The following is a 22,939-nucleotide window of genomic DNA, read 5'->3' as shown; positions in this document are numbered from 1 at the left end:
GTGGTCTAAAATGTGCTGTTAAACAAGCAAAGCTTTGAATACCTGTCCTTATAAACGCATGTGGTTGTGTCTGTCCGTCAAGGCTGCCTGTGATGTGTTCTGCATCGGTGATGTGAACATCGAGAAGGCACACGATTCTTTGATCAGTAACCATCGTAGCTGGAAGAAGAGCAGGTTCCGCCTCACATACACAGCTGAGGCCCCTGCCCTAACACAAGGTATAAAGGGTTTCATTGAAAACTCTGTCTCACTTTAAACAAAACATAGCTTTAAAAAATATATATAATCTTATGAAGCCTTTATAAACCCTTTATAAGGCCTATATAGCTACTTCATAAATCATTCATAAGCGTCATGATATGTAAAGGGTGGAAAAAGGAGTCTATTTATCTGATCAAAGTGAATTTGTTACAGTATAGAATAGCTCAAATGCTTTCACTGATGAACCTTTGTGAATGTATCCTTCAACAGCATTATACAGCATCCACAAGAAGAAGGTCTATGGAGCCAAGATCATACAGAGTGAAAACCTCCAGAGTTCTACATCCAAGTGGGTAGATTTTGTTCTCACAGTATTGTATGGCTAGCTCAATAAGTATGTTTCATGATTTTACTCTAGCCTTGCTTCATATGAGATGTTATAACCCCAAACTGTACAATGTTTACAAACTGTAACAACAAACTCTAACCCCAAACTCTAGCCACAAACTGTAACAACAAACTCTAACCCCAAACTCTAGCCACAAACTGTAACAACAAACTCTAACCCCAAACTCTAGCCACAAACTGTAACAACAAACTCTTACCCCAAACTCTAGCCACAAACTGTAACTACAAAATCTAACCCCAAACTATACAATGTTTACAAACTGCAACCCCAAACTCTAACCCCAAACTATACAATGTTTACAAACTCCAGCCCCAAACTCCAGCCCCAAACTCTAACACACGAACTCTAGCCACGAACTCTAGCCCCAAACTCTAACCACACTGTACAATGTTTACAAACTCTAGCCCCAAACCCTAGCCCCAAACCCTAGCCCCAAACTCTAGCCCCAAACTCTAGCCACAAACTCTAGCCACAAACTATAACCACACTGTACAATGTTTACAAACTCTAGCCCCAAACTCTAGCCCTAAACTCTAGCCACAAACTCTAACCCCAAACTCTAACCCCAAACTCTAACCCCAAACTCTAGCCACAAACTCTAACCCCAAACTGTAACTACAAACTCTAGCCACAAACTCTAGTCACAAACTCTAGTCACAAACTGTAACCACAAACTGTAACCACAAACTGTAACCACAGTTCTGAATCCCCTAGCAGTCGCTCCACCATATTTGTTAGACTCCACACAAATAATGAGGACAGCCTGGCGTACCAGCCCGGCGACCATCTGGGCATCTTCCCTGGAAATCATGAGGACCTGGTTACGGCTCTCATAGAGAAACTAGAGGACGCTCCACCTGTCAATCAAATCGTTAAGGTGGAGTTCCTGGAAGAGAGGAACACAGCACTGGGTTAGTAGAACTCTATCTTATATATTTATATAACCTGTATTTAGGAAGCCCTCCATGCACTTAATTCAATATAAGACAATAAAGAACAAACAGAGTTTGATATTGTCTGGTTGGTTGGTGTAGCTGGTGTATAAAGTCAGGCGCAGGAGAGAAGAGATGAGTGAAACAACGTACTTTACTCGACAGCACAAAGTAAACAATTTACAAAGTGCAAAAAGAACGGTTGCCACAAAGCATGGGTGACAAACAGCACCCGGTACAAACCAGCCGGAACATACCGACCTGAACAAATAACAATCACACACAAAGACATGGGGGAAACAGAGGGTTAAATACATGACCAGTAATTAGGAAACGAAAACCAGGTGTGTGGGAAAACGAGACAAAACAAATGGAAAATGACAAATGGATCGGCGATGGCTAGAAGACCGGTGACGTCGACCGCCGAACACCACCCGAACAAGGAGAGGCATCAACTTCGGCCGAAGTCGTGACAGTACCCCCCTTGACGCGTGTCTCCAGCAGTGCATCGACACCGACCTCGGGGTCGACCCGGAGGGCGAGGCGCAGGGCAGTCCGGATGGATGCGGTGAAACTCTCGCAGCATTGAAGGATCCAACACGTCCTCCACCGGAACCCAGCATCTCTCCTCCGGACCATACCCCTCCCAGTCCATGAGGTACTGAAGGCCTCTCGCCCGACATCTCGAATCCAGTATGGAATGAACGGAATACGCCGGGGCCTCCTCAATGTCCAGAGGAACCTCCCGCACCTCAGACTCCTGGAGCAGGCCAGTCACCACCGGCCTGAGGAGAGACACATGGAACGAGGGGTTAATGTGGTAATCGGGGGGAAGCTGTAACCTGTAACAAACCTCGTTCACTCTCCTCAGGACTTTAAATGGCCCCACAAACCGCGGACCCAGCTTCCGACAGGGCAGGCGGAGGGGCAGGTTTCGGGTCGAGAGCCAGACCCAGTCCCCCGGTGCGAACACCAGAGCCTCACTGCGGTGACGGTCTGCACCAACTTTCTGGCGCAGCACAACGCGCTGAAGGTGAACATGAGCGGCGTCCCATGTTTCCTCCATGCACCGGAACCAGTCGTCCACTGCAGGAGGCTCGGTCTGACTCTGATTCCAAGGAGCCAGAACCGGCTGATACCCCAATACACTGGAAAGGGGAGAGGTTAGTGGAGGAGTGGCGGAGCGAGTTCTGGGCCATCTCTGCCCAGGGCACAAACGCTGCCCACTCCCCCGGCCGGTCCTGGCAATAGGACCACAGAAACCTACCCACATCCTGGTTAACTCTCTCCACCTGCCCGTTACTCTCGGGGTGAAAACCTGAGGTAAGGCTAACCGAGACCCCCAGACATTCCATGAACGCCCTCCAGACCCTTGACGTAAACTGGGGACCTCAATCAGATACTATGTCCTCAGGCACCCGGTAGTGCCGGAAGACGTGTGTAAACAGGGCCTCCGCAGTCTGTAGGGCTGTAGGGAGACCAGGCAAAGGGAGGAGATGACAGGACTTAGAAAAACTATCCACAACGACCAGGATTGTGGTGTTACCCTGTGAAGGAGGAAGATCAGTCAGGAAATCTACCAACAGGTGCGACCACGGCCGTTGTGGAACGGGTAAGGGTTGTAACTTACCTCTGGGCAGGTGCCTAGGAGCCTTGCACTGAGCGCACACCGAGCAGGAGGAAACAGTACTTCCCACTAAGACAGCGCACCGTCTGACCGATACCAGGATGACCAGAGGAGGGTGATGTATGGGCCCAATAGATCAGCCGGTCGCGGACAGCAGACGGAATGTATAGACACTCAGCTGGACATTGGAGGGGAGTGGGCTCTGTACATAACGCCCGCTCGATGTCCGCGTCCAGCTCCCACACTACCGGTGCCACCAGGCAAGAGGCCGGGAGTATGGGAGTGTGATCCATGGGCCGCTCCTCTGTGTCATACATCCGGGACAGTGCATCTGCCTTCGCGTTCTGGGAACCTGGTCTGTAGGATAGGGTGAAAACAAATCGGGTAAAAAACATGACCCACCTTGCTTGGCAAGGATTCCGTTTCCTCGCCGCCCGGATGTACTCCAGATTGCGGTGGTCAGTCCAGATGAGAAAAGGGTGTTTAGTCCCCTCAAGCCAATGTCTCCACGCCTTCAAGGCCTTGATGACAGCCAACAAGTCCCGGTCCCCCACGTCATAGTTTCCCTCCGCCGGGCTGAGCTTCTTCGAAAAGAAGGCACAGGGGTGGAGCTTTGGTGGCGTACCCGAGCGCTGAGAGAGCACGGCTCCTATCCCAGCCTCGGACGCGTCCACCTCCACTATGAACGCCAAAGAGGGATCCGGATGAGCCAGCACAGGAGCCGAGGTAAACAGGGCCCTCAGCTGACCAAAAGCCCTGTCCGCCTCAGCTGACCACTGCAAACGCACCGGTCCCCCCTTCAGCAGTGAGGTAATGGGAGCCGCTACCTGACCAAAGCCCCTGATAAACCTCCGGTAGTAGTTGGCAAACCCAAGAAACCGCTGCACTTCATTTACTGTGGTGGGAGTCGGCCAATTACGCACAGCTGAAATGCGGTCACTCTCCATCTCCACCCCTGAAGTGGAAATGCGGTACCCTAGGAAGGAGACGGACTGTTGGAAAAACAGACATTTCTCAGCCTTGACGTACAGGTCATGCTCCAACAGTCGACCAAGCACTCTGCGCACCAGGAACACATCCTCGGCGCGTGTAGCGGAGTATATCAGAATGTCGTCGATATACACCACTACACCCTGACCATGCAGCTCCCGGAAAAAATCGTCTACAAACGCCTGGAAGACTGATGAAGCATTCATCAACCTTTACGGCATGACGAGGTACTCATAGTGCCCTGAGGTGGTACTAAATGCCATCTTCCACTCGTCCCCCTCCCGGATACGCACCAGGTTGTAAGCACTCCTGAGATCCAATTTTGTGAAGAAGCGCGCCCCGTGCATTGACTCGATCGCACTGGCTATGAGAGGTAGCGGGTAACTGTACCTTACAGTGATTTGGTTGATGCCTCGATAGTCAATACACGGGCGCAGACCTCCATCCTTCTTCTTCACAAAAAAAAACTTCAGGAGGCAGGTGAAGTGGAGGGCCGAATGTACCCCTGCCCCAGAGATTCGGAGACATATGTTTCCATAGCCGCCGTCTCCTCTTGCGACAGGGGATACACATGACTCCTGGGAAGTTCCGAGTCTACCAGGAGATTTATCGCACAATCCCCCCCGTCAATGGGGTGGTAATTGATTCGCGTTCTTTTTACAGAAGGCGAGAGCCAAATTGGCATATTCAGAGGGGATGCGCACGGTGGAGACCTGGTCTGGACCTTCCACCATAGTAGCACCGCCGGAAACCCCTAAACACCTCCCCGAGCACTTTCGTGACCACCCCGTGAGAGCCCTCTGTTGCCACGAAATAGTGGGGTCATGACAGGCCAACCAGGGTTGGCCCAGCACCATGGGTAACGCAGGAGAATCAATAAGGAAGAGACTGATTCTCTCCTTGTGACCCTCCTGCGTCACCATGCCCAGTGGAGCGGTGGCCTCCTTAATTAGCCCTGACTCAATGGTCGACTATCTAGGGCATGCACAGGGAAGGGCCTATCCACAGGAACAATGGGAATCCCTAAACTATGGGCAAATGATCTGTCAATAAAATTCCCAGCTGCGCCTGAATCTACAAGCGCCTTATGCTGGGAAAGCAGAGAAAAATCAGGAAAATTAATAGACAAAAACATGTGAGCAACAGGGGGCTCTGGGTGAGCCTGGTGCCGACTCACCTGGGGTGACACGAGAGTGCCCTGCCTGCTGCCTCGACTCCCAGAGGAACCTCCCCAGCACCGACCGGCAGTGTGCCCTCTGCGGCCACAGATGGTGCATGAACCGGCCCCTCCTCCGGTCGCCCTAATAGCAGCACCTCCCAGCTCCATGGGCGTAGGAGCGGTGGTGCTTGGGGATGGAATCGACAGACCCCGATCTGGACGTCCGCGGGTAGCCAGCAGGTTATCCAACCGGATGGACAGGTCCACCAGCTGGTCTAAGGTGAGAGTGGTGTCCCTGCAGGCCAACTCCCGACGGACGTCCTCACGTAAACTACAACGGTAGTGATCAATTAGGGCCCATCCCGTGCCGGCGGCCAGGGTCCGAAAGTCCAAGGTGAACTCCTGTGCGCTCCTTGTCCCCTGCCTAAGGTGGACGAGACGTTCACCTGCCGCTCTACTCTCAGGCGGGTGGTCGAAAACTGCCCGGAGGAGGCGGGTGAAATCCTCGAATTGGTCCAACACCGTGTCTCCTTCCTCCCATACGGCGTTGGCCCAATCTAGGGCTTTCCCTGAGAGACAGGAAACGAGGGCGGACACGCTCTCATGGCCCGAAGGAGCCGGGTGGACGGTTGCCAGGTAGAGCTCCAGCTGGAGTAGGAACCCCTGACATCCTGCAGCCGTCCCATCATACTCCCTCAGAAGAGCGAGCTGAATCCCACTGGGACCGGGTGAAGGAGGGTGAGTAGTGGTGCCCTTGGTGGTGCTGGTGGAGGCGCTGGAGGAACTCCTCTTCTCTCCCAGCGATCCATAGTCTGCAGGACGCGATCTATGGCGGTGCTGAGATGTTGTAGTATGGCTGCATGCTGCTGGACACGCTCCTCGACCCCTAATAGGGGGGGTGTCTGCTCCTGCTGACTCCATATTGTTTGGTGTGGGATTCTGTCTGGTTGGTTGGTGTAGCTGGTGTATAAAGTCAGGTGCAGGAGAGCACAGATGAGTGAAACAACGTACTTTACTCGACAGCACAAAGTAAACAATTTACAAAGTGCAAAAAGAACGGTTGCCACAAAGCATGGGTGATAAACAGCACCCGGTACAAACCAGCCGGAACATACCGACCTGAACAAATAACAATCACACGCAAAGACATGGGGGAAACAGAGGGTTAAATACATGACCAGTAATTGGGAAATGAAAACCAGGTGTGTGGGAAAACGAGACAAAATAAATGGAAAATGGCAAATGGATCGGCGATGGCTAGAAGACCGGTGACGTCGACCGCCGAACACCACCCGAACAAGGAGAGGCATCAACTTCGGCCGAAGTCATGACAGATATTGGATATGCAGGTCTTATTAGGAGGATTTATGGTGGTTTACATTATGCGCAGTGTACAGTATACTTGACTATTTAATGCTCAAATACTTTAATATTTTTAAGCAGTGCTTAACATTTTACACTGGCATTCACAAGTTGTGTAGGCTACTCATACATCATGCTATTGTAGTGTTATATTATTGATGCACAAGAATAAATACTGAGCTTGTTCTAAGGGGGCGGCAGGTAGCCTAGCGGTTAAAAGCGTTAGGCCAGTAACTGAAACGTCACTGGTTTGAATCCCAGAGCCAACAAGGTGAAGAAAAAAACAACAGTTGATATGCCCTTGAGCAAGGCACTTAACCATAATTGCTCCTGTAAGTCGCTCTTGATAAGAGGGTCCATCAAAAGTACTTTTGTGCTTGTTTTCTCCATCTGAAGGTGTGATCAGTAACTGGCTGGAGGAGCCTCGGATCCCCCCTTGCACCATCTACCAGGCATTCCAGTACTTCCTGGATATTACCACGCCCCCCAGCCCAGTCCTGCTACAGCAGTTTGCCTCCCTGGCCACTAACGACAAGCAGAGGAAGAAGCTAGAGACACTCAGTAAGGTAATGAAAGGTTTTAACCATATAGTCTGTATGTTTCACCATATGTACAGATGTAGGATCTTAATTTGACCCATATTGTCACAGCAAAATAATCTGGCAGCAACAGGATTTGAATATCTAGTCCATAATGTTGTTTGATCGGTGGTTAGGCTATTAGCTGGCTAAAAGTAGACTACATGATAAGTGCAATACTGTTAATATAACCATGGGTTTTTGTAGGTTTTCAGTGAATTTATATAAATCACAAAGGACAGCAATAAGAGTGGTCAAATTAAGATCCTATGTACCTTATATCCTTGAGTGTTACTCAGTATGTTAAAAGGCCCACCAGTCGACCCTCCAGAGTCAAGGGGTCTCCTTTGCAATGTGCTCATACAGATCTGCTACGTTAATTTGATCCCTCTGTTATCGCAGACCATTTTCCTGTACAGCAGAAAATGCTTTAAAAGGCTCCTAAAGTTTGTAATCAGAGTAATCATGCCCATAGGGGGCACAGAGGCACGTGTCCTCTCATATTTGTCCTGTTTAAAAAATAAATAACAAATCTGTAATACTACGAGCTACCTAGCAATTTTATGAAGTTGGCTTCAGCTAGCCCAGATAGGTTCCCAATCTCCTAACCTGATAACTAACTAGCAAGAGTAGCTAGCTTGTCTAATTATCTTAGCTGGCATGCCTGCTGGCAACGTTAGTAGACTATAGAAAAGCAAGCAATAACTCAATTTACTGAATAAGACTCACATTCCTTTCAATATTTTACCCAGATTTTAGCAGAGATGCAGAGAAGCATATTTAGATTTTAGCAGAGATGCAGAGAAGCATATTTAGATTTTAGCAGAGATGCAGAGAAGCATATTAGGGTTCCTTTAAAAAAAACATCAGTCAGGAGGATACAGACAGCACAAGAGGTATGCTTAAATATGCCGAAAAATTTAATTTAGATCGTTTTTTTTTTTACATAGAATTAAGCATAATGATTATGGCTCTAGATTGCAGGAATAAGGTGTTTCAGGTATTTGAAAAATTCCAAATTCTCCAATTTACAGACAGGCGGCATAGCCCCCCTCCAGACCTCCCCAAGCCATCCTCACATACTTTGTGCCCCCTCAAATTTTAGGTGTGAATGATACTCCTGTTTGTAATTCCCACTTTAAAATGTCAGACTTGACTTGATTGGCCCTAAAGAAAAATGTATCAACACCTACACAAATGTAAATTAAAGATAGAATCCTTAATTAAAACAATAACAAAGCGGTCACCCTGCTTCTGTTTTGGTAAAAAGCTGAGAGAGGGCCTGAAGAAATGTAACCACTATCAACTTCATAGAGACAGGTATGCATTTGAGGACTGACCATCTATGATATCAAAATCATAGTTTTAACCATGGGCTATATTCAATCTGTATTGCTTAAGCGTTAGAAATGTTAAGGTATTTTCCAAATTTCCTATTGAACATTACCTTTAAATTTCAATCACACTGGAAAGCTGAATTCCCGTTATATGGATTGAATGGAGCCCAATGATTTGAAGCTATACTGTGTTTATTTACGTTTGCATTGTTACAAACATTGGAGTAAACAAGCTTATATTCTGGGTTCTGATGTGGTTAGACAGTTGAACTAAGCTCATGAGGCATTTATAAGTTATATTCTTCAAGAATCAATGGGTATACAGTGCATTCGGAAAGAATTCAGACCCGTTGACTTTTTCTGCATTTTGTTACGTTACAGCCTTATTCTAAAATTGATTATATATTTAGCAAAAGCAGGTTTTCAGAAATGTTTGCAAATGTATTAAATATCTAAACCAGAAATACCTTATTTACATAAGTATTCAGACACTTTGCTATGAGACTCGAAATGTAGCTCAGGTGCAGCCTGTTTCCATTGACTATCCTTGAGATGTTTCAACAACTTGATTGGAGTCCACCTGTGGTAAATTAAATTGATTGGACATGATTTGGAAAGGCACACACCTGTCTATATAAGGTCCCACAGTTGATAGTGCATGTCAGAGCAAAAAAACAAGCCATGAGGTTGAAGGAATTGTTCGTAGAGCTCTGAGACAGGATTGCGTCGAGGCACAGGGTACCAAAAAATGTATGCAGCATTGAAGGTCCCCAAGAACAAAGTGGAAACCTTCCAGATGGACAACCATCTCTGCAGCACTCCACCAATCAGGCCTTTATGGTAGAGTGGCCAGATGGAAGCCACTCCTCAGTAAAAGGCACATGACAGTCTGCTTGGAGTTTGCCAAAAGGCACCTAAAGACTCTCAGACCATGAGAAACAAGATTCTCTGGTCTGATGAAACCAAGATTGAACTCTTTGGCCTGAATGCCTAGCGTAACGTCTGGAGGAAACCTGGCACCATCCCTCGGTGAAGCATGGTGGTGGCAGATTCATGCTGTGGGGATGTTTTTCAGTGGCAGGGACTGGGAGACTAGTCAGGATCGAGGGAAAGATGAACGGAGCAAAGTACAGAGAGATCCTTGATGACAACCTGCTCCAGAGTGCTCAGGATCTCAGACTGGGACGAAGGTTCACCTTCCAACAAGACAACAACCCTAAGCACACAGCCAAGACAACGCAGGAGTGGCTTTGGGACAAGTCTCTGAATGTCCTTGAGTGGCCCAGCCAGAGCCTGGACTTGAACATCTCTGGAGAGACCTGAAAATAGCTGTGCAGAAATGCTCCCCATCTAACCTGACAGAGCTTGAGAGGATCTGCAGAGAAGAATGGGAGAAACTCCCTAAATACAGGTGTGCCAAGCTTGTAGCGTCACACCCAAGAAGACTCAAGGCTGTAATCGCTGCCAAAGGTGCTTCAACAAAGTACTAAGTAAAGGGTCTGAATACTTATGTAAATGTGATATTGTCTTTTTTTTTTTAAACCTGTTATTGCTTTGTCATTATGGTGTAGATTGTGTGTAGATTTTCCTGCTGTGGGAAACTGGTCAAATTAGACAGTTCAGTACAGTTTTATCTGAAGGAATTCAGTGCTAGTAAGACCCTGGTACATTGCATTTTTGTAGGTCCATTGTGATTTTATGTTTAATAATGCATAGATTCCACAGGATAGAGTAACACAACATATTTATAGTCAAAGTAGCAGACACTTTTAAACCAAAGTGACTTACTGTACAGTGAGTGCATTTCACTATGTGGGAATTGAACCCACAACTTTGGTATTGCAAGCACTATGCTTTAACCAACCCATGACTCTGGTGTTACTAGCACTATGCTTTAACCAACCCATGACTCTGGTATTGGTAGCACTATGCTTTAACCAACCCATGACTGGTGTTACTAGCACTATGCTTTAACCAACCCATGAGTGGTGTTACTAGCACTATGCTTTAACCAACCCATGAGTGGTGTTACTAGCACTATGCTTTAACCAACCCATGACTCTGGTATTGGTAGCACTATGCTTTAACCAACCCATGACTGGTGTTACTAGCACAATGCTTTAACCAACCCATGACTCTGGTATTGGTAGCACTATGCTTTAACCAACCCATGACTGGTGTTACTAGCACTATGCTTTAACCAACCCATGAGTGGTGTTACTAGCACTATGCTTTAACCAACCCATGACTGGTGTTACTAGCACTGTGCTTTAACCAACCCATGACTCTGGTATTGGTAGCACTATGCTTTAACCAACCCATGACTGGTGTTACTAGCACTATGCTTTAACCAACCCATGAGTGGTGTTACTAGCACTATGCTTTAAACAACCCATGACTGGTGTTACTAGCACTATGCTTTAACCAACCCATGAGTGGTGTTACTAGCACAATGCTTTAACCAACCCATGAGTGGTGTTACTAGCACTACGCTTTAAACAACCCATGACTGGTGTTACTAGCACTATGCTTTAACCAACCCATGACTCTGGTATTGGTAGCACTATGCTTTAACCAACCCATGACTGGTGTTACTAGCACTATGCTTTAACCAACCCATGACTCTGGTATTGGTAGCACTATGCTTTAACCAACCCATGACTGGTGTTACTAGCACTATGCTTTAACCAACCCATGAGTGGTGTTACTAGCACTATGCTTTAAACAACCCATGACTGGTGTTACTAGCACTATGCTTTAACCAACCCATGAGTGGTGTTACTAGCACTATGCTTTAACCAACCCATGAGTGGTGTTACTAGCACTATGCTTTAACCAACTGAGCCACAAAGGACTGCTAAGGTAATTAATTAGATTAGCATTCATTAGATTCTTCAAGCGTTTTCGTTATGCCTTTTGTCACAGACAGTGAGCATATTAAACAGAGGTACAAATACTTGTTGGGAAGGTGGAAATAAAAGCATAATCTTGGCTTTTACGTCTTGCTTTATTATCACGGAATTCTTCACCCCAAAATGTCTCCCTGTTGACTGTCTCCCTGTTGAAAGTGTTCTTCTTGTCAGTACAGTAGCTGTGAATTTCCAATTTAGCGCAAAGCGGAGGCACCCTGTGCTCAAGGCACAATTGACCCGTGCATTCAATATGTTTACCACAAAAAAAACATGAATGCCTTCCTCTACGTGATTGAAAACCATTTTGAAGCACTTTGCGCTTGTTGGAAACAACCTTAGAGTAGACAGGTTTTAGCTTGAACAGAAGTAATAGAATTTAAGCCCTGAGCCCGGTAACCCTCAGACACATTTTCTCCCCATACAGAGACTCCCACAGTTCAAAAACGTCAATTTTGGTGAATGTCTTAATGTTATGTTGGTCAGGCCTGGCGAGTGAGTGCCACAGTCTTTGTGGTTCAACTCATTCTAAAAAAACAAAAAAGAGAAAAACATTGGAATAAAAAACAGACATCAAGCCACAGTGGGATTTTCAGCTTACCGGCTATCCTTGCTATTTTTCTTCGTCCCAGTTGACCTGCGTGACTCCCAGTGTCTGTGGCTTACACAAGGTACTCAGGCTCCGTCTGTTCTTCAACCTGCATTGTTGGTTAAGGGCTTGTCAGTAAGCATTTCACTGTAAGGTCTACACCTGTTATATTCGGCGCATGTGACAAATAACATTTCATTTGATGTTTAGAAAATGACTGAAGCTGGAAAGACCAAAATATGTCAAAAGTCAATCATATATAATGTCATCACATCAGGAGATTGTTGTGAGTTGTCTGACTGAAATATGTTTCTCACCTCTTATCTTCTCCACCAGGTGTGTGGAGTTGGAGAAACAACCACAATAACTCATTTTCTCTGAAGCAATACATTTTCTTTAGCATGGCTCCTTATACTAGGGTATATTGAATGCACATTACATTAACATGCCTCTTCTTCACCTCTCTCCTTTACTTTCCTACTTCTCTCCTCCTCCTCTCCTTTTCTACTCCACTCCTCTCCTCCACCTCTCTACTCTCCTCTCCTTTTCTACTTCTCTCCTCTACCTTTCTCCTCTCCTCTACCTCTCTCCCCTCCTTTCCTTTCCTATTTCTCTCCTTTCCTACTCTTCTCCTCCACCTCTCCTTTTCTACTCCTCTCTTCCACCTCTCTCCTCTCCTCCTCCTCTCCTCTCCTCCTCCTCTCCTCCACCTCTCTCCTCTCCTTTTCTACTCCTCTCCTCTCAGGGCTTGCAGGAGTATGAGAAGTGGAAGTGGTATAACAACCCAACAATGGTGGAGGTGTTGGATGAGTTTCCCTCCATCCAAATGCCCTCTACCCTGCTGTTAACCCAGCTACCCCTGCTCCAGCCCAGATACTATTCTATCAGCTCCTCATCAGACGTCCACCCAGGGGAGATTCACCTCACCGTGGCCGTAGTGTCATACAAAACCAGGGGTAAGGGCTGGGCACTAGACTGTGTTGGGTTTACGGGAGCAGGATGAAGTTCCCTCATAGACACTGATCTAGTCAGTTTTACATGTTCCTTAGGCTAGTCTTTTGAGCGTGGTTATGGCATGAGGCTCTACAACACTAGAGGTAAGGGCTGTCGCTAGGTTACGTGGTGTTTACAAGTGTAAAGTTACCCCTCGACACTGATCTGAGGTTATTTCCCGTACATATGGTAAAGGTTATGATTTCTCAGAGATGCATTGTATGTGCGCAATATGATGTGATGTGTGTGAAGCTGAGCATGATGGTTTCTCTAAACTGGAGACAAATGCCCTTAGCCCATTATGTGTCCTTCTTCAGTGTTAGTTTGGAGAGGAGGAGGTACGCTGGTGAAGTGGATGATGGGTAATTGTCTCATTTCAGATGGAGAGGGCCCGATCCACCATGGAGTATGTTCATCATGGCTCAACAGAATAGAGGCAGAAGAAATGGTCCCCTGTTTTGTCAGAGGGTATAACATTGTACTTCTTTTTGTGTTTGTGTGTTATTGTTGCATTATTGCTTTACTCTTATGGAATTAATACATGTCATTTTCTATGATTGTAAGTGGTGGTTTGGACTATAACAAACGTCAACATTGATTGTTATATGGTGTGTATTCATATGTGCCGACTCAGCTCTATGTCAGTGCAGGTCAGAACACTGCACATGATTATACCATATGATTCATATCCAACATTGACTCATATATGGTGTACTCTACAATCATTGACTAAAACGGTTGTTTCTTCTTTTACATTTGAATTTCTGGTAACTAGAATCCAAGCATTTTTCTTGATCAGAAATTACAAATGAAGGCATAACATAAAACATTCAAAATAATAAATGTACCAAATGATTGTAGAATGCAACATAAATCAAGACATTTTAAGATCAAGAAAAATGCTTTGATTCTAGTTATTAGAAATGAAAATGTCTTGATTCGTAGCCTTGATGGTGCATTCTACAATCATTTGGTACATTTATTTAAATGTTTTATGTTATGCCTTCAATTGTAATTTCTGATGGAAAACATGCTTTGAATCTAGTGCTCTTAATTAAAAAATGTCTTGATCAAATGTCTGATTCTAGTGCGCCTACGTTCCGATTGCCAAAGGACCACAGAGCTCCATGTATCCTAGTCGGTCCAGGCACTGGGATCGCCCCCTTCAGAAGCTTCTGGGAACAGAAACTTTTTGACTACGAACACAAGGGTTTGTGTACAAAATAGGAAAAGCATTCACACACTTGATCTTAATTCTTGCATGTGGGAATTATTCGATAATGACTTTTAATAAAAATGTAAAATAAACCACACACTGTGCAGCCAGTATCACTTGTGCTTATTCAACGTTACAGACAGAACTTCATAAATTAACACTGTAGTCTTTAGATGACTCTAAAACATGTATAGTTCAGTGAAAGGTGAAGTAATGTGGTGTTTGCTTCCGTAGGGATCAAATCCTGCCCTATGATCCTGGTATTTGGATGTCGTCAGTCCCAGATAGACCACATCTACAAGAAGGAGACGATCCAGGCTAAGAACAAGGACGTGTTCAAAGAGCTGTACACAGCCTACTCCAGAGAGCCTGGCAGACCTAAGGTACTGTTAACCTTAAACACTTGGTTTAGTCCATTTTGAGTTTAAACATGACAATGTGTCTTTGGCAGTAAAAACACAGCAACATAGACAGAGGCCATGTGGGAGATAAGAAAGTGGATTTCTAAATAAAACGTATGGATATCTCTATCCCTGTGTTTGTCTTTTCCCTTGACGCCACATGAGGCTGCTGAGGGGCTCGTAATGATGTCTGGGAACGGAGTAAATGGAATGGAATAAAACACCTGGAAACCATGTGGTTAATGTATTTGATATCATTCCACTAATTCCGCTCCAGTCGTTACCACGAGCCTGTCCTCCCCAATTAAGGTGCCACCAACCTCCTGTGTTTGACTCCCACTGTTACATTCTTCCGGTTGTAAAATACTGTCCTCACACAGGCCACCATGTATGTAGGATTCTAAACAAACCCGATGCTCCATCGCTACAATCTGTTTGTTGCCTTCCACTCTCTTTGACCCTGTAGCTCTCTCCATCTGATTTATTAAATCCCTCTTTCTCCTGTCGCTTTCTGACACAGACATATGTGCAGGATGTGCTTTGTGAGCAACTGTCAGAGACTGTGTACCAGTGCCTGAAGGAAGAGGGAGGACACATCTACGTGTGTGGGGACGTGGGTATGGCCGGGGACGTCCTCAAGACCGTCCAGCAGATTATCAAGCTGCAGGGAAACATGACGCTGGAGGACGCTGGGTTCTACATCAGCAAACTCAGAGTAAGGACAATAGGCTTCGCTATCATGAACACTAAACTAACTAACAAACTAACCTAGCTGACTGACTGACTGACTGAAACATACAGTACAGAGTAAATGTAAGTCATGTGATTTAGATTTGGACATTGGCAGATTACACCTTCTTATGGATGGTTTTCAGAATATGACAGACATTCAGACACATTCAGGATTTGTTTGTTGGGATTCAAATAAGGTTGTTACATTACCGACTCAAAGAAAGAGAAACCAAAAACACACGTTTCAAAGATTTGAATAAGCAAAATGGGTAAAGACCACCAGACAACCAACTGTACAGACTATCAATACTGTACATGAAAGACTGGAATCGAAGATCCACATGAGCAAAATGTCTAGATCACTATTGACTAAACAGAAGAGGGGTATATAATCAAACTCATTTTTAAATGATAATGATCAACTAAGAAACGGTTTTATCCAAGCCCTGGCTATTGAAAACATGTTTCAAGACAATGCTGGACCGTACTGTACACTGCACTGTATCCATCTTTCCTCTCTGTCCCCACCGATCACAATGTATCTGTCTTTCCTCTCTGTATCCATCGATCACAATGTATCCGTCTTTCCTCTCTGTCCCCACCGATCACAATGTATCCGTCTGTCCTCTCTGTCCCCACCGATCACAATGTATCCATCTGTCCTCTCTGTCCCCATCGATCCCAGTGTATCTATTTGATCTTCCTGTACTCATCTAACCTCACTTCATCTTTGGAGTAATCCTGTGGCCATTTTATTACACACACACCTTATCTTCTCTCCTCGCAGGACGAAAACCGCTATCACGAGGACATCTTCGGTGTCACGCTGCGTACGTACGAGGTCACCAACCGGCTGCGTTCGGAATCCATCGCCTACAATGAGGAAAGCAAAAAGGACTCTGACGAGTGAGTGTTTAGTTTACCCCCGCAGCTTTCACTGTGTTCCCCTCTTGTTCTTCCACAGCCACCAACTGTCCCCGGGACATCTCTGCTGTTTTTACATACTGTGCCATACTGGTGGGAGGGACCTGCAGGCTGTAGATACACTGGAGATGCAGTCTCTGGTCTGGTTTATGACTGTTTTCAAAATGCAGAATGGGTAACCATAGAAACCAGTTGAAAAGGGATCCAACTCAACCAACCGGATCACAGTGTTAACAAGTGGCTCTGTTGTGTTTTCCGTTCACTCCGTATATTTAGATTTCCATTGTTTCGTAAAGGGGCAATCTTCCATTGGTACATCCATTTTTTGCACTATTAAATGAAATGCACCCATTGATTCTTGTAGAATATAACTTGAAATTGCCTCATGAGCTTAGTTCAACTGTCATACCCCATCAGAATTAAAAATACAAGCTTGTTTTACTCCATTGTTTGTAAACAATGTATTTGTAAGCAAACACTGTATAGCCTCAAAACATGGTTAACACTATACTTTTTATATCATGGATGGTCAGTCCTTGCATCCATAGCTCTGTCTATGAATTTAAAAGTGGTCACATTTCTCTAGCCCCATCCCTCAGCTTTTGACCGAAACAGTGGAGGGTGGCAATTTGTTGTTTGAACTGCGGATTGCGCCTTTAAAGATAATAGCCTCCTTTTTATACATTTGTCATATGAATTAAGAAATAAGTCAGGTTTGCACAATGCCTCATTAAAAAGCGTCATAATAATGTATGTGATCAAAGGCCTTGTTACAGAGTGAGCTGGATGAGTAACGTCTCTGTCTGTCTCTCTCTTCCTTCTCCTCTCTGCCAGGGTGTTCTGCTCGTAGAACCGTAAGTGGGGTTCTGGAGCTTTCTGATGTGGACCAACCGGAAGGGACGTACGCCGCAGGGGGGCGGGGAAACGAGTGACAGACACTACAGCTGATCGAGAATACTGTGCCAAGTTTTGTACTGTAAAAAATGTGTTCTTTTTATATACCAGTTCAGCTTCATCATGGTCAGTCAGGCTCTGCACTTAGTCTGTAGCAAGGTTTGAAACATTTTTTTTTTTTTTTAATTTTGAGATGTTTTTTTTTGTTTATTCCAAAATTGATTACTTTCTGATTTCATTATGCATCATAAAGTTTACCTAGTATTATACCAGCCTCTTTGTTGATGCATGAGCAAGATGAGAATATTGGTACATAAATATACTGTTAGCTATTTAATGTTAGAATCAAACCCTTTTGCTAAAGTTTTATATTTGCAGGACGACTTATGGTAAACAAGGTCACAATGCTTTGATTGGAGATTCAGTCTAAGTTCCATTCCCAACCAACTGAATCTAATGCATTTAAACATATACTGTACAAGGCTGAAATGTTGTCAATCTGAGCTGGTCTACCATGTTTTGGTGTGTATTCTTTTTTTGAGAGGGAGGAAAAAAAATACATAAATGGGTGCAGTGAAGAACTGTGAACCAGATTTGCTTGACAGTCCATCAAAATGCATTTGTTTCTCTGTCTCTCTGCCTGGCTGTCAGTAGCTGTGTTTTCTCCCCATTTTGTGGTCTGATTTCCAACAGGAACTGCATTAAGATGTGGACGAAAGCCATTGCAATGTTTGAAATGTCATGCCGTGGGAGAGCCTATGCATGTGTATCTTCTGTATACATTCATAGCCAATATTTAAGAATTACACACAAAAACCAATGCTTATAATCTAGAGGGCTCTGCATCTTCTAAATGGTATACAATATTATCAAGGGGAAAAAAATCTATGACACATATCTCTGGCTGCCTTCCTATTTATTCGCTAAGACCAAATGCTGAGGTATTGGGGTGCTGACTGATAGCTTTTAAAGAACTTCATATATGGTACATATTTCCAATGGTAACTGAGTGAGGAAAGGAGTCATGATTTTAAGTCAATCAAGAAGTTGGGTTGCTTTACTTTGCTTGCTGTCCTTGACCAACCATTACCAGAGACGGAAAAGGAAGCGAGACATCTAACTCGCTCCTTTTTTCTGGTTCATATACAGTCAATGAACTAAGCAGACCAGACTCAGCTGCTAATTCATTGGTGCCTATGGGAGAGCCACCACTTAATCAGACCGTAACTGTGAAAGAAAAATGATATGATAAACGGCCTAAGTGGGACATCTTCATTTAACCATGTCACCAGAGTTATATATGGCTACATGTACAGTAACTATCAATGTAGAGGAACCTCTGTTTGTGCATAGTGTCTTTCTTTCAATTTAGTTTTGTTTGTTTTGTGAACCCAACGTGCCATTTCTCTAAAGAGACAATTCAAAACCTTCATGAGAGAAATCTGAGAAATCAAGTCAAGAACTACACTGAACAAAAATATAAACGCAACATGTAAAGTGTTGATCCCATGAGCTGAAATAAAAGATCCCAGAAATGTTCCATACTCACAAAATGCTTATTTCTCTCAAATGTTGTGCACAAATTTGTTTACATCCCTGTTGGTGAGCGTATCTCCTTTGCCAAGATAATAATTGTCTCTCTCTCTCTCTCTCATTGCATTTTCAAGATCAAGAAATAAATAATTAGATCATTGCGTTTTGGTTGTTGTCATGGCAATCCAACTAAGTCGAGTTTACTTCATTGTGAAAGAAGGTTGAGGATGATATCTTAATAAAAATTAAATGTATGATATTCATTCTTTGTCAAAGCACTGTGTTTACCTTAATTTTCCCACTTTCGGCAAAGGGTAATTAAACAGCCTTTTCAATGAGCATTATGTGAAGGCCATTTAGCAGGGCTGATCTGAGTAATCCTGTTTACATTCTAAACATGTCATTGACATTTGTTTGTGATAAAGAAAATATTTTCAATGGTCACCAACTCTGCAGTTACTTGTGGTTTTTCTTTCTTTCTTCCTTTATTTCTTAGCTTCTTGTGCTTGCCTGCTCTCTTTCTTTAGTGTTTCCTTTGTTTGCAAACTAAAATGGCCGCAAGCATGATTGAAACGTAATGGATTTCTGTTATCTGAGTCTCTCTGCTACTTACTGGCGCATATAGATTAAGCTTTTAACGGATAACTTTCTGTTTTTATTTGGGGAGAATTAGGCAACTCTGTTCATTGTTCCTTTTGCTGAATGTTTTTGTTCCTCCCAAGAATTACAAGAACTTTTTCTTTTTGTTTTTAAGTGTCTTTGAGATTATTTGTAAAATGAAACGCGCTATATAAAATAAATATAATAAAATAATGAATAAATATATGATTATTATTTGTTTACGTAGGTTTTTGGGGATTTGGAATGAGGGCCGCTAAAACTCTGTGATGTAAAATGTGCAACGACAAAAAAATATACAGTACCAGTCAAAAGTTTGGACACACCTACTCATTCCAGGGTTTTTGTATTTTTACTATTTTCTACATTGAAGAATAGTAGTGAAGACATCAAAACTAGGATATAACACATATGGATATATATATATATATATATATATATATATATATATATATATATATATATATATATATATATATATATATATATATATATATATATATTAATTAAACTTTTTTAACTAGGCAAGTCAGACAAATTATTATTTACAATGTCAGCCTACCCCAGCCAAACCCAGATGATGCTGGGCCAATTGTGTGCCACCCTATGGGACTCCCAATCACAGCTGAATGTGATACAGCCTGGATTCGAACCAGGGACTGTAGTGACACCTCTTGCACTGAGATGCAGTGCTTGAGACTGCTTCGCCACTCGGGAGCCCTATTACGTAGAAACCAAAAAAGTGTTAACAAATCAAAATATATTTTATATTTGAGATTCTTCAAAGTAGCCACCCTTTGCCTTGATGACATCTTTGAAAACTCTTGGCATTCTCTCAACCAGCTTCATGAGGTAGTCACCTGGAATGCATTTCAATTAACAGGTGTGCCTTGTTAAAAGTTAATTAGTGGAATTTCTTTCCTTTTTAATGCATTTGAGCCAATCAGTTGTTTTGTGACAGGGTAGGGGTGGTATACAGAAGATAGCCCTATTTGGTAAAAGACCAAGTCCATATTATTGCAAGAACAGTTCAAATAAGCAAAGAGAAATGACAGTCCATCATTACTTTAAGCCATGAAGGTCAGTCAATGCAGAACATTTCAAGAACTTTGAAAGTTTCTTCAAGTGCAGTTGCAAAAACCGTCAAGCTCTATGATGAAACTGGCTCTCATGAGGACCGAGACAGGAATGGAAGACCCAGAGTTACCTCTGCTGCAGAGGATAAGTTCATTAGAGTTACCAGCCTCAGAAATTGCAACCCAAATAAATGCTTCACAGAGTTCAAGTAACAGACACATCGCAACATCAACTGTTCAGATGAGACAGCATGAATCAGGCCTTCATCGTCGAATTGCTGCAAAGAAACCACTTCTAAAGGATACCAATAAGAAGAAAAGACTTGCTTGGGCCAAGAAACACGAGCAATGGACATTAGACCGGTGGGTATATCTGTCCTTTGGTCTGATGAGTCCAAATTTCAGATTTTTGGTTCCAACCACCATGTCTTTGTGATATGCAGGGTAGGTGAACAGATGATCTCCGCATGTGTGGTTCCCACCGTGAAGCATGGAGGAGGAGGTGTGATAGTGTAGGGGTGCTTTGCTGGTGACACTGTCAGTGATTTATTTAGAATTCAAGGCACACTTCATCAGCATGTCTACCACAGCATTCTGCAGCAATATGCCATCCCATCTGGTTTGGAGAGCAATGGAGAGTAATGGAGTGCTGCATCAGATGACCTGACCTTCACAATCACCTGACCTCAACCCATTTGAGATGGTTTGGGATGAGTTGGACCGCAGAGTGAAGGAAAAGCAGCTAACAAGTGCTCAGCATAGACTGTTGGAAAATAATTCCTCATGAAGCTGGTTGAGAGAATGCCAAGAGTGTGCAAAGCTGTCATCAAGGCAAAGGGTGGCTACTTTTAAGAATCTAAAATACAAAATATGTTTTGACTTGTTTAACAATTGTTTGGTTACTACATGATTCCATATGTGTTATTTCATAGTTTTGATGTTTTCACTGTTATTCTAAAATGTAGAAAATAATAAAAATAAAGAAAAACCCTTGAATGAGTAGGTGTGTCCAAACTTTTGACTGGTACTGTATGTGAATATAGTCTATATATAATATATACAATTAAGAAAAATATTAAACTGAGACTATTTGAACCAACTTTTTCTAAGGATGTATTTTGTTTATATAAATTGATATTATTTGTCTTTTCTGCTTGGTAAAAAAAAAGAACACATAAGAAAACAAGCAAGGTTCATGGTCTCCCTGATATCCTTTAAGTAGGAGAAAAACAACAGCACTATATGAATGCATGATGTTCTGTAGCTACTGCTCTATGTCCTCTTGTAAAAATCTCTGGCTACTTAACAGCACTGTGTCAACGACTACGACTAATGTGACTCAGTCCTTCCGTCCACAGTGTGATGGGACGGTCAATGTGCTTAAGGGGTTTCTGTGTTTGTATCGCTGCTGCTGAACTCCAACAACCCAAACAGCCTCTGCTATGACCCTTAGTGTGGAATTTATCAACCTTGACGGTTTGCATTTTAATGCATACTGCAAGGGCCTTGGCATTTACTTAATAAAACAAAATGTACAGTATGTCAATCCCGTGTTTGTTGTCTTTTCTTGTGTGTTTAAACTGTCATGGGATTTTAAATGAGTGGGACGTGGGTAGTGGAGTTTAAGGTCAATGTGGATTGTTGTTGATGAGTGTTGCCTGCACTTTTCAAAGATCAAAAAGCTATAGGAGATGTATTGTATACACTTCACATGTCCTGTGTCTTTCCTGTATTGAACTGATTAGTTACTGCAAACAAGCCAGCTCTGTGCAATTCCTGCTCTTGTTGTCATTCTCAAAGCCTTCACAACAGGGTAGGGACTCAGAGGTACAATTCAGGCACTGAGATAAAATGTGTAGGCGGTGGCACTCAGCTACAGATACAACCCAGCACCATGGAAATCTAACAACAAAGTAAATCAGCCAAACATTAAACCAGCCCCCGTGTCCTCACCCTCCTGTGGATTGGTGGGTGTGAGCCAGAGCGAAAAAGCCTACAGCTTCCTAATTAGCATGCCAGTCAATAGTTTTATGAGGTTGACCTTCCTATTGAACAAGATACACTACATAATCAAAAGTATGTGGACACCTGCTCGTCGAACATCACATTCCAAAATCATGGGCATTAATATGGAGTTGGTCCCCCCTTTGCTGCTATAACAGACTGCACTGTTGGAACATTGCTGAGGGGACTTGCTTCTATTCATCCACAAGAGCATTAGTGAGGTTGGGCACTGATGTTGGGCGATTAGGCCTGGCTCACAGTCGGCGTTCCAATTCGTCCCAAAGGTGTTCGATGGGGTTGAGGTCAGGGCTCTGTGCCGGCCAGTAAAGTTCTTCCACACCAATCTCGATAAACTATTTCTGTATGGACCTCGCTTTGTGCATGGGGGCATTGTCATGTTGAAACAGGAAAGGGCCTTACCCAAACTGTTGCCACAAAGTTGAAAGCACAGAATC

The 22,939-nt window shown here is 43.8% G+C and overlaps 1 protein-coding gene across 1 annotated transcript in view; it reads left to right on the top strand.

The window, feature by feature from the left end:
• LOC100136388 (nitric oxide synthase, brain) overlaps window positions 1-19,049 on the top strand; it is a 199,804-nt gene extending 180,755 nt beyond the window's left edge. The window contains exons 19-29 of the mRNA XM_045704274.1: window positions 83-218; window positions 472-550; window positions 1,328-1,521; window positions 7,077-7,246; window positions 12,839-13,049; window positions 13,467-13,554; window positions 14,175-14,296; window positions 14,537-14,685; window positions 15,224-15,418; window positions 16,223-16,341; window positions 17,194-19,049. Coding sequence (XP_045560230.1) covers window positions 83-218; window positions 472-550; window positions 1,328-1,521; window positions 7,077-7,246; window positions 12,839-13,049; window positions 13,467-13,554; window positions 14,175-14,296; window positions 14,537-14,685; window positions 15,224-15,418; window positions 16,223-16,341; window positions 17,194-17,209 — 1,479 coding nt within the window. The 3' untranslated portion in view covers window positions 17,210-19,049. The remainder of the gene's footprint in view (window positions 1-82; window positions 219-471; window positions 551-1,327; window positions 1,522-7,076; window positions 7,247-12,838; window positions 13,050-13,466; window positions 13,555-14,174; window positions 14,297-14,536; window positions 14,686-15,223; window positions 15,419-16,222; window positions 16,342-17,193) is intronic.
• The last annotated feature ends 3,890 nt before the right edge of the window (window positions 19,050-22,939 follow it).

This window comes from Salmo salar, chromosome ssa20, assembly GCF_905237065.1.
Source record: "Salmo salar chromosome ssa20, Ssal_v3.1, whole genome shotgun sequence".
Lineage (NCBI taxonomy): Eukaryota > Metazoa > Chordata > Actinopteri > Salmoniformes > Salmonidae > Salmo > Salmo salar.
The sequence above is the reverse complement of the archived record's forward strand: the minus strand, read 5'-3'. Positions and strand labels throughout refer to the sequence as shown.